Source organism: Molothrus aeneus, chromosome 4 (genome assembly GCF_037042795.1).
Source record: "Molothrus aeneus isolate 106 chromosome 4, BPBGC_Maene_1.0, whole genome shotgun sequence".
In the NCBI taxonomy this organism is placed as follows: Eukaryota; Metazoa; Chordata; class Aves; order Passeriformes; family Icteridae; genus Molothrus; species Molothrus aeneus.
In genome coordinates, this window is record NC_089649.1 from 30,459,410 (window position 1) to 30,468,847 (window position 9,438).

Sequence of the window (9,438 nt, forward strand, 5' to 3'; positions counted from 1 at the left end):
GGATTTTCTGCATGGGTCTTTTTAAGTCTTGGGCTGGTCTTCAGGATTTTTGTGGCTTGTGTGTAATACTGCATGAGTTCTTTAATAAACCATTCTGAGGGCAAAAGTGTCTGTATGAGAGGGTAAGAGAGGGGCTGGGTGGCTTCTCTGTGAGTGTCTGAAGTGAATGAGAAGTGAGGGAGAAAATAAAAGATTAAGAAATAGTTAAAGGATAAAGAGAAACTATCAATAAGAAGGAAAGGAAAATACTGAGGAATATTGCTGATGGGTTTTAAATTTAAATTTGGGCAGACATTTTCTTTTACACACTTGAGGGGAAGAAGTTGGAGGGACACTTGGTTGCTGTTATGCTTTCAAATTATAATCTAAGTGCTGCCTTGATTACACATCATTCTGATTGCTGTGGTCTAATGATTAGAGCATAAAACTTGGAGGAAAAAAATACTCTGTTTTTCTTGACTGTAAAAGACTTGCTGGGTGGTTTTGAATGAGTTATTTCACTTCACTGTTCCTCATTTTCCTAATCTACAAAAGGATATTAATGCCTATTTTTGTGAAGGCAGTCTGAGAAACGAAATGGAAAATTCTGTATAAATGTCAAGTGTCATTATTATTGTTCTTAAACTAATCCATTGTAGTCAGCTGCTTTTATAGTTTTTATGAAAGCAAATACAATGGAAGCTACATAATTGGCTGCATAAAAATGTTGTTTTATTTAGAAAAAGACAAAAAGTGTCTGAAAATTGCAGCAGTGGGTTGCCTTTTTTCATCAATTGCAAAAAAAAACTTTGTTAGGAGTGGACTATACCAGGTAATAAAGTTCCTCTGAAGTATATGTGACACAATTATGAGAAGTAACAGGCTCTGATAATTTTTGTTATATGTTTGGCTCACTATTTTCCTGGCACAGTCAAAGATTTTCAGTTATTTTTGAGCAAGTAAGAATAAAAATGTATGTGTTTACTTCTTTGCCAGTATCTGAGAGGTGAAGTTTCTTCAGGCTTTAAAATCCTAATTTTCAGTTGAATAGTTTGCAATGTCTGGAATTTACACCACTAGAAGCTGTACAACAAACATTGACACTTCTTGGTGAGGCGGATATGACCCATCTTTAAATACAATACTGTTAGAACAAGGTAATGGAACTTTGTGAAAAGATGAATCCCATTACTTTTCACATTTGCCTAAATCCTGTTTATCTGAAAGGCAATCCTAGCCCTGTCAATTCGCCTCGAGAGTGGACAGTGCCAGTGATTCAGCCAAGGGCCACAAGCAGAAGGCTTTATCAGTAGGGCATCTGTATGAAAGGGTGCTCTTAATCCAGGACGCTGATTATGCTAGCAAAATTGAATGTTTGCCAGTTAAATTTGTTCTTCTTCTCCTGAATTCGTCCTGATATGAACAGGATTTTGCTGGTGTAGCTGTGTTTATGTTGTGAAGGGGAATGTGATATGAGGTTTTTCTTTAAGACGGGGCACTTTTGATCATAGGTGGTATGCTTTATGCATTTAAGTAATTTGGCAAAAGTCTGTTATATGGTCTTGGCCTTAACATGACCCCAGAGTGAGTAACTTGTGACCTGTCTGTCCTCATCAGCATCAGTACTGCTGCCTTCCAGGACAGCCCAATTAAGATAATTTTATGGCTGCTGTAGGACAACTTAGTATCTGTAAGGCAGGCTGTGTGCAACAGTCCTGGCTGCTCATTTTCAGTCCCCAGTGCCTGCATTGCAGCAACCTCCTCCTCAAAGTGTTTTCCTCCGTGGGGCACACATGCCTGTTTTCTGCAGGTCCATCTTCAGACAGCTCCTGAAGAGTGAGCTTGCTTCCTCTAAGCCCAAGGCTGTTCAGGTACAGGCATTACATCATATGCTGAGCAGAATGGGTAGAGTGATAAAACACCTGAATGCAAATGGCTCTGTAAGATGATGGACAGAGTGCCGGTGTTAGAATAATTACATGAAAAGAGTCAAATCTGTTTCCTGGTAAGTCAGGTGCATTCAGAAGAAAGGTTTTAATGACATTTCAGCAAGGTATTGGCCTTTAAATACAGATATCGTTTCACAAAATAATTAAGAGCCAGTTTGAAATGGGGATTTTGTTTGGTGATTCGTTGCTTTTTTCCCTTTTACATTTTTTTAAAAAAAATTTGTACTTTTGAGGACATTTATGAGGACTGCTCTTTTCTTGCATGGTCAGCATCCTACCACTGTTTGTACCAGTTATAGTGAGTGCATTAAGACTGTGGGAGAGGGCAAATAACTCATTTTTCTGAAACGGTGTACATGCTGGATCTTTCCTTTTCATCTTTTGATCCTGATGATGAAAAATTACACAAAATTTATTAAAATAATGGGATTTTCATTTTACAGAAAAGTCTAGTGTTGGATTTGTATTCTGTCAGTGAAGAGTTAACATAAAATGTTCTGGGGAATATGGGACTGCTCATGGGGCTGTCAGTGAAGCTATGAAGAATTTTCTGTGTGTAAAAGCACTGGGAAGCAAGACTATTTTTCAGGGTAAGTACAATAAAATTCAGGTAAAACTCTTCATCAGAAAACGTTTGTAAGAAAAATGCTGAAAAACATTCATTTAGTTACACTATTAGGTATCTTTTATTTTCTTTCTCAATAAGTATAGTGAGTGTACATACAAAAAAAATGCCTTGCTCTACCATTATTCTGAATTGCAAGTAGCAAATGACATTTCCCTCCTTAATATGTCTTTTTCAAGAAATGGAAAGATGGATTTAATTTTTAAGACTGTGGTCTCATTACAATTCCATGTCAGGAAAGTCCTCTGAGATGAGAAAATGCAGGCAATCGAACAAAGGAGCCACATGAAAAGAAGCCTCATCTCCAAGAGCTCAACAGACACATATTCAAATGAGCTGACTGAACCTCAGTCCTGTGTCTTTTGGGCTCATCTTTGGGGAAATGAGGTCCACTACAGATTTTCTGATTGCAGCACTAGAGACCTCCTTGTGCTTTTGTACTGGTCACTTAGGGTGGAATGACAAATTCTGCTTTGCCATGACAAAGTCCAGTTGGACATCTTTCTCCCAGTTCTCCCAAAATGGATTAAAGTGATACAGACAGAGACAATAAGTAAACTATGATGTAAAGTTTATATACAAGAATATAACATTTATCTGGAGTATTTACAAGGTTAATTAAAGCAATATTTTACAACTCTTTCAGATTAACCACTAGGTATATTACAGTTAGGCTACAGATGGTTTAATTTGCAAAACAATTAAACAAAAAAGGTGGATTCAGATCAACCAGCTCCAAAACTTGTTTGTTTTTTTTTTTTTTCTGAGAGAGGGCTCAGACTTGTGGAAAATAAAAAGTGAGGATGGTTAATATACTCTTACTGGTGCCTATGTATCACATGCAAGAGTCGTAAGGTGACCTTTCCAGCGCTGGTGCGGGTGGGAAGCGGTGTCAGCTCCGCGGGAGCGCAGTGCCCGCGGTGACAGCCCAGCCGCGCGCTTGGCTCTCTCTGCGGCCCCTGCCGTGCCACCACAAACATGCACGCACACAGAGAAGCAGCAAGATAAATGAACCAGCATTACCAAAACCAAGAGGGAAAGACCTCAGAGCAAAGTCACATTTGCAACCATAAAAAAACCCCAAGCTTTAAGCGAGATACTTTAATGCTTCCCAAAAATAGTCATTATGTTTTTTTTTATTACATTTTAAACTATGTACAAAAACTGAGGGGTTCTTCCCCTCTCGGGCAGCTGTGCCTTGTGCCCACGGCATCTGGAGGCTCACAGGGGCCAAAGCAGGAAGGAGCTGGAGGCCCAGAGAGCTTGGGACAGGGGTGGCTGCTGGAGGACAGCCAGAGCCGAAGCCACTAACACTGCAGTTTGCGGATGCTGCGGGAGAAGCGCTTGAACGCCCGCTGCCCCTTCTGCCACCGCTTCAGCGAGGTGATCACCAGTTCCCCAGCCTGCTTCTGCCCCATCACCAAGTAGGGGACGTTGATGTCGTTCATCTCATCGCAGGTACACTGGAGGCCACCTTTGAGCCAGAGCACTATCTTCCTCAGATCTCTTTCTGTCAGCCCATTCAGCTTGTAGATGGTTTTGCTCTTTGTTTCAGGGGTGATCTTGGTATCCCCATTGATGTAGGCAATCTCCTTCACTTTTATCTTCAAGGCTAATAGAGCGAGGGGAGGGGGAAGTGGGGAGAGGGAGAGAGATTGAGAGGTTTTTTTCCCATTAGTGCACATAAAGAGGACCTGGGGAGGGAGGTGCTCTATTGCTAATTAAACTGTCAGGGCTGACAGAAGAGGCAGCAGGTGGCTCCATTTCTAAAGCCACAAAGGGCATGCAAGTCATTTCAGTTTGAATCAACCTTAGGGTTGAGGTTTTTTTGATTTCTTTTCTCCTCTTTCCCCTCCCCCTCTCTCCCCTTCCTTTCTAAATTAATATTTTTTCCAGCTTTTCTCCTGTTTGCAGCAGAGAGAGGGCAGGTTTGCTACACTAAGCAGAGCACTGTTTTTTCTTTACTGGGAGAGGGCAGCTTTCCTGAAAGTAGCGTTTGAAGGGGAGGTGGGGAGGCAAGTACCTAGACCTAATCTGAAACCTGATCTCTGCTGCAGCTCAAAACTTCTACACTTAATTTATTAGGCTGGAGAGGATTTTAGGCAAACCTGTAAGGAAATGATATTTCACATGCATTGTTTTTTTGAAAGAATAGATCCCATGGAGGGCAAATTGGTCCAACAGCTGCATTCGATTTGGTAAAATAACTAGGAGGGGGTTACAGGGTTCTGTAAGAAGCTGTGGGGCATGTTTAGCTTTAGGAGGATTTATCTGAGTGCAATTTACCGGGCCAAAACTATTGATTGTTTTAGCAATTATGTCCCACAATCATAGTTTCAGGGTTTGGGTGGGTTTTTGTTTGCTTTTTTTTAAAGAAAGACTTTTGAATTGTTGTAGATACTTACACTACAAATCTGTTTCCAGGTATTAAACACTGACCTATTGTAAAAGGATTCCCCTCCTTATTCCTTTTTGCTCTTGAAATGCTAATGTGTGGATAATGTGTCCTTCAGTTGTCTGTGTTGAAGAGGCTTTCTTGTCCTCCTCTAACCCCAGATCTTCCCATTAAGTTTATATCCCCAATTGTCTGTGCATTACCTTCTCTGTCAAATGATATATAGAGCTTCATTCTTAATCTGCAGAGAGAGTCTTTCTTACGATACACTGAGATTGGTCATGCAGCTCTGTCTCAAACATCTAAATGAAGCTTTGCTCTACTTCTCCCCAGGCAATAGTCTGCATGAAAGATTCTCTTTTTTTTTTCCTCTTTTTACTTTCTATTGGGTTTGCCAGCAGCATCCGCATAAAAGAGCACTACTTCAAAACAGTAAACAGAAAAGAATGATAAAAAGGGCTACTTTTTACTCCAAGGTGGAATTCTGTGTTTTGCGACCCGACGGTCAAAGCCCTGCCTTTATTCAGGCACATCTCTTATGACTCCACTGGGAGCTGTACCTGATCCTCGACTCTCAAGTTTCAAGCGAGAGGAGCTCTGCTTCCACTTACCAAAGTCGTTTTTGCAGAGGTTTTCCACGATGTCATTATCATCTTCATTTTTGTTTTTGCAGGCATCACAGACCTTGGGTGCTGCAAATGCAAGCAAAAGTCCCCGTCAGACCCGGGGAGAAAGGAACAGCAGGTGGCGTTGGGAACCCTTTGGGAAACGCCAGCTTTCCATCCCTTCACCCCAGAGCCTGCTCCTTCTCCCCCCAGCCCCGAAGCTGCCCGAGCACTTTGTCCCGCCTTTCTTGCGGCAGACCCGCTACAGGGGTCACGGTGGACTTTTAAGGTCACGCCTCAACCAAAAGTTTTTGTTTTAGCGGGTAAAAAAGTACAAGGGGAGTGGGGAGGTCGGTCGGAACACGACACAGAGCACCCCAGCTCCGCGCTACAGCGATGACTCTCGTACAAGGCCATCGGCCCTCTGGATGCCGCGCGGCTCCAGCGCCGAATCCCAGACCTTTTCTGTGAGGATGGAGATGGGCGCAGGCCGATGACAGCTCCCCGACGGTGCCTGCGGTTTCCCCGGGCCCCTTAGAAAAGCCTCCCTGAGCCTGGTCTGCGGCCACCTCCCCGGTCCCCCCGTCCCGGAGCCCCGGGGCTGTAGCTGAAGGCAGACGCCTTCGCTCCCCCGTGGAGAGCCGCGGAGGGACCCCGCTGTCGGGGCGCCTCGTCGGGGTAGATGCTGCCGCTGCGGGGGCGACCCGGCCGCTCCCTCTTACCTTCCCTGGTGACGGGGAGGATGTGGTCGCTGCTGGCCAGCGGGATGCAGAGGTCGTTGTCCTTGGGGAAGCGGCTGCAGTCCAGCATGTCGGGCCAGGGGAAGCCGAAAGCGGACATCACCGGGGCGCAGCTCTCCTTCACCTCCTCGCACAGCGAGTGGCAGGGCTGGATGATCTCGTCCAGGTCGTCGATGCAGACGGGGGCAAAGAGGGAGCAGAGGAACTTCCTGGTGTCGGGGTGGCACTGCTTCTGCACCAGAGGGATCCAGGTGGACGCCTGCTCCAGCACCTCCTGCACCGTCTCATGCCCCAGCAGGTTGGGCAGCCGCATGCTCTGGTACTCGATGCCCCGGCACAGCAGCATCGGGGCGGGGATGGGCTTGCAGTTGGAGCGCTTGTAGGAGAAGTCGGGCTCCCCGAAAGGGAAGAGCCCGGCGGCCGAGCCCATGCACTGGGACGCCAGCAGGAGCAGGGCGCAGAGGCGGCGCTGCATTTTGGGGCGCGGAGGAGGTGGAGGGGGGGCTGGCGAAAGGCTCGGGGGGCCGGGGTGACGGGGCGGGCGGCGCGACGCTACCTCAGCCGCAGGCAGCGTCCCCCAGCCCGGGCTCCGGCTGCCAGGCGGGGACGGAGAGTCTGAGCGAGATGCTGGGGCAAACGGGAGTTTTCTGGATTTTTTTGTATGCAAATAGCAGGGGGAGCGGGGGCTGGGAGGAGCCTGGTGACAGCCATCCAGAAAGGATTGGTCACTACTTTCTCGGTCTGCTTTTGCTCAGGGGGATTGTCTTTTGGCAGGAAATCTTTGGAAGGAACATTACCGTGCGAGCGCGGAGAAGGAGGGAAAGATCCCGGCGAACAAAGAGCCCCGAGGAGCTCCTGTGCCGGGCAGGGGCCGCGGGGAGCTGGAGGTGAGCTCTGCCTCTGGCACAGCTGCTGCGGAGCCGCCGCGCTCCCCCCGGCACCCCCTGCCCGCGTTTGGAGTTCTCGCTGCCAGCGGACGGTAGATGTGGCCGGGCCGGTTCCCAGGCAAGGGGCGAGGCTGGCGGCTCCCTCATCCCCCGGGGAGTGTCTGGCACCTCCGGCCCTTCCCTGCGATGCTGGCAGGGCTCGCCCCGGGCTGGAGCCGCAGGCAGAAACTGGGGGCTGCCGGCACCCCCGGTCCCACTGCGACTCGGCAGCGCCCAGCCCTGGGGCTGCCCCCCATCTTCTCCTGCTGCCCCCCATCTCCTCCTGCTGCCCCCCATCTCCTCCTGCTGCCCCCCATCTTCTCCTGCTGCCCCCCATCTTCTCCTGCTGCCCCCCATCTTATCCTGCTGCCCCCCAGCCCCTCCTGCTGCCCCTCAGCCCCTCCTGCCCCTGGCTCTCCCGTGCCAGGAGCGGGGCGCCTGCAGCGGACCCGGGCCCCACAGCCCCTGGATGGCCCCCGACCACCAGTGGGGGATTTCCCCGAGTGGAAGAATCCCAGCGCTTTCGAAATACTAGCACGTTTTCCTGAGGCTAAAAGCGCGAGCCTGGCTCCCTGCAGCATAGGCACATCCTTTCCCTTCACTCCTGTCTTCACCTAGAAACTCCCTTAAAAAATTGTGTTTGTGTTGATTTAACACCAAGGGGAAGACAACAGGCAAGGCGCTGGGATCACAACTCAGCTTCAGTGTGCTTTGGATAATTCTTGGATTTTTAGTAATATTATTTATGGGATTATTATTGAAAATAGTAGGCCTGTGTAGTATCATTTTGTGGTAAACCACATTCATTAATCAGTCACTGAATATTTCTCCTTATAGAGATGTTTTATGGGAAGCTAGCCTCAGCCATAATGACTTTTGTAAATTGCAGGATCCCCGTACATCCAATTTCCCACTGGGCTTCCCAGAGATGTGACTCATTGCTTGTGGCATAGGAAGGAGATGGGACCTGCAGCATTCCCACCAGGAAAGCACAGGTCTGCCATGCTGGAATGGCTGCAGTGCTGCCCCAGGCAGGATGCTGTCACATGTGAAGCCAGTGCCAGCTCTTCCAGTGGGGATTCCAAGATCCCTTCCAGTGGGCCAAGCTGATGAATGTAACCTCCCTGAAGGTCAGCTTCTCTCCTGAAGTTTGATACCTGGAAACTAAATATCCTGAATGTCTAGTATCACTTATGGTAAGGCTTAAAAGTAGTTTATTTCTTACAGTGCCACATATTCTTGCCATTAATTACTTTTAAACAGAGCACATGTAAGGTGCTGGCCTCAGGTGCCTTCCATAGGACCGAGCCCCACTGATGGCTTATGGTGCCCATTTTACCAAGTGCCAGAGGCTGTAGACTTTGTCACTTGCCAGGAATGTCCCCTCCAGCTCTTGGTGCTGGTTCTGCAAGCCTCTGTCCCCAAACTCCTCCTTGGTGGAAGGAAATCTACCAACAGGTTTGTTCTTACCCTGAATGGTTGGGTTATCCACCAGGTCTTCGTAAAATGGACAAGTTTGTGGCTTGCTTTTCTCTCTCCTTTTTTTTTTCACTGCTTCTCATTTTTTTGGAGTCATTGATATCACCTCAGGTGGATTTCAGCATGACTGGAAGAAAAGCTGCCTGCTCTATAAATTCCCCATATGCTACTTTTGACGGATAGGCTATGTGGAAGCAAAGACCCAAATCTGAGCAGACTGTTTAGACTAGAGATAATCACCCTTCTCTGTGGTGGAGGATGAGACACTTCTGACACAAACTTGCTCATTCTTTTCACCAGAATTGTTTGCTTGTTTGCTTCACCAGCCCACAGGAAATAAGCAGGAAAACCACACGTTTTCCTGGATTAAGCTTTGATTTGAAACAACATTTTATTGAGACCTTATTATTTCCATTTTTAATTACCCCCGGTGAACTCATTTACTCTAAATTTGAAATGACCGGGGATCACGTAAACAAAGCAAGCCATGCCTGCAGACCCGAGCAGTCACTGGTATCCTCGCTGTGATCCCTTGCAGGTGAAAGCGCCAGACGGCGAGGCTGCTGTCAGTGCTCCTGGCTGTCAGCTCGGGCACGGCGTTCCCAGCCTGCGGACCCGTGTTCGCCGTGGCTGCAGGGCAGCAGTTCCCGTTCACCACGACCCCAGCCGCCTTCCCAGGGTGCGGGTGATGCTCGCCCTGCCGGCCCGGCCCCGCCTCGCACCCCTAGCACGGCGCTGCG

The 9,438-nt window shown here is 47.9% G+C and overlaps 1 protein-coding gene across 1 annotated transcript; it reads right to left on the minus strand.

Moving 5' to 3' along the window:
• Window positions 1–2,590: 2,590 nt before the first annotated feature.
• Window positions 2,591–6,882, minus strand: SFRP2 (secreted frizzled related protein 2). The gene is made up of 3 exons (XM_066549032.1): window positions 6,276–6,882; window positions 5,560–5,640; window positions 2,591–4,165 (listed from the first exon to the last, which is right to left on the minus strand). The coding sequence occupies exons 1-3, from the start codon at window positions 6,766–6,768 to the stop codon at window positions 3,861–3,863; spliced, it is 879 nt and encodes a 292-aa protein (XP_066405129.1). The 5' UTR covers window positions 6,769–6,882; the 3' UTR covers window positions 2,591–3,860.
• Window positions 6,883–9,438: the final 2,556 nt, after the last annotated feature.

What these genes read in the sequence shown, in the direction of transcription:
- SFRP2 (XM_066549032.1), bottom strand. Translation starts at nt 6,768, where the DNA reads ATGCAGCGCCGCCTCTGCGCCCTGCTCCTGCTGGCGTCCCAGTGCATG. An exon ending in CCTCCCCGTCACCAGGGAAG is followed by an intron (nt 5,641 to 6,275) that starts GTAAGAGGGAGC and finishes TTGCATTTGCAG; the next exon opens with CACCCAAGGTCTGTGATGCC. An exon ending in CCTCTGCAAAAACGACTTTG is followed by an intron (nt 4,166 to 5,559) that starts GTAAGTGGAAGC and finishes TCGCTCTATTAG; the next exon opens with CCTTGAAGATAAAAGTGAAG.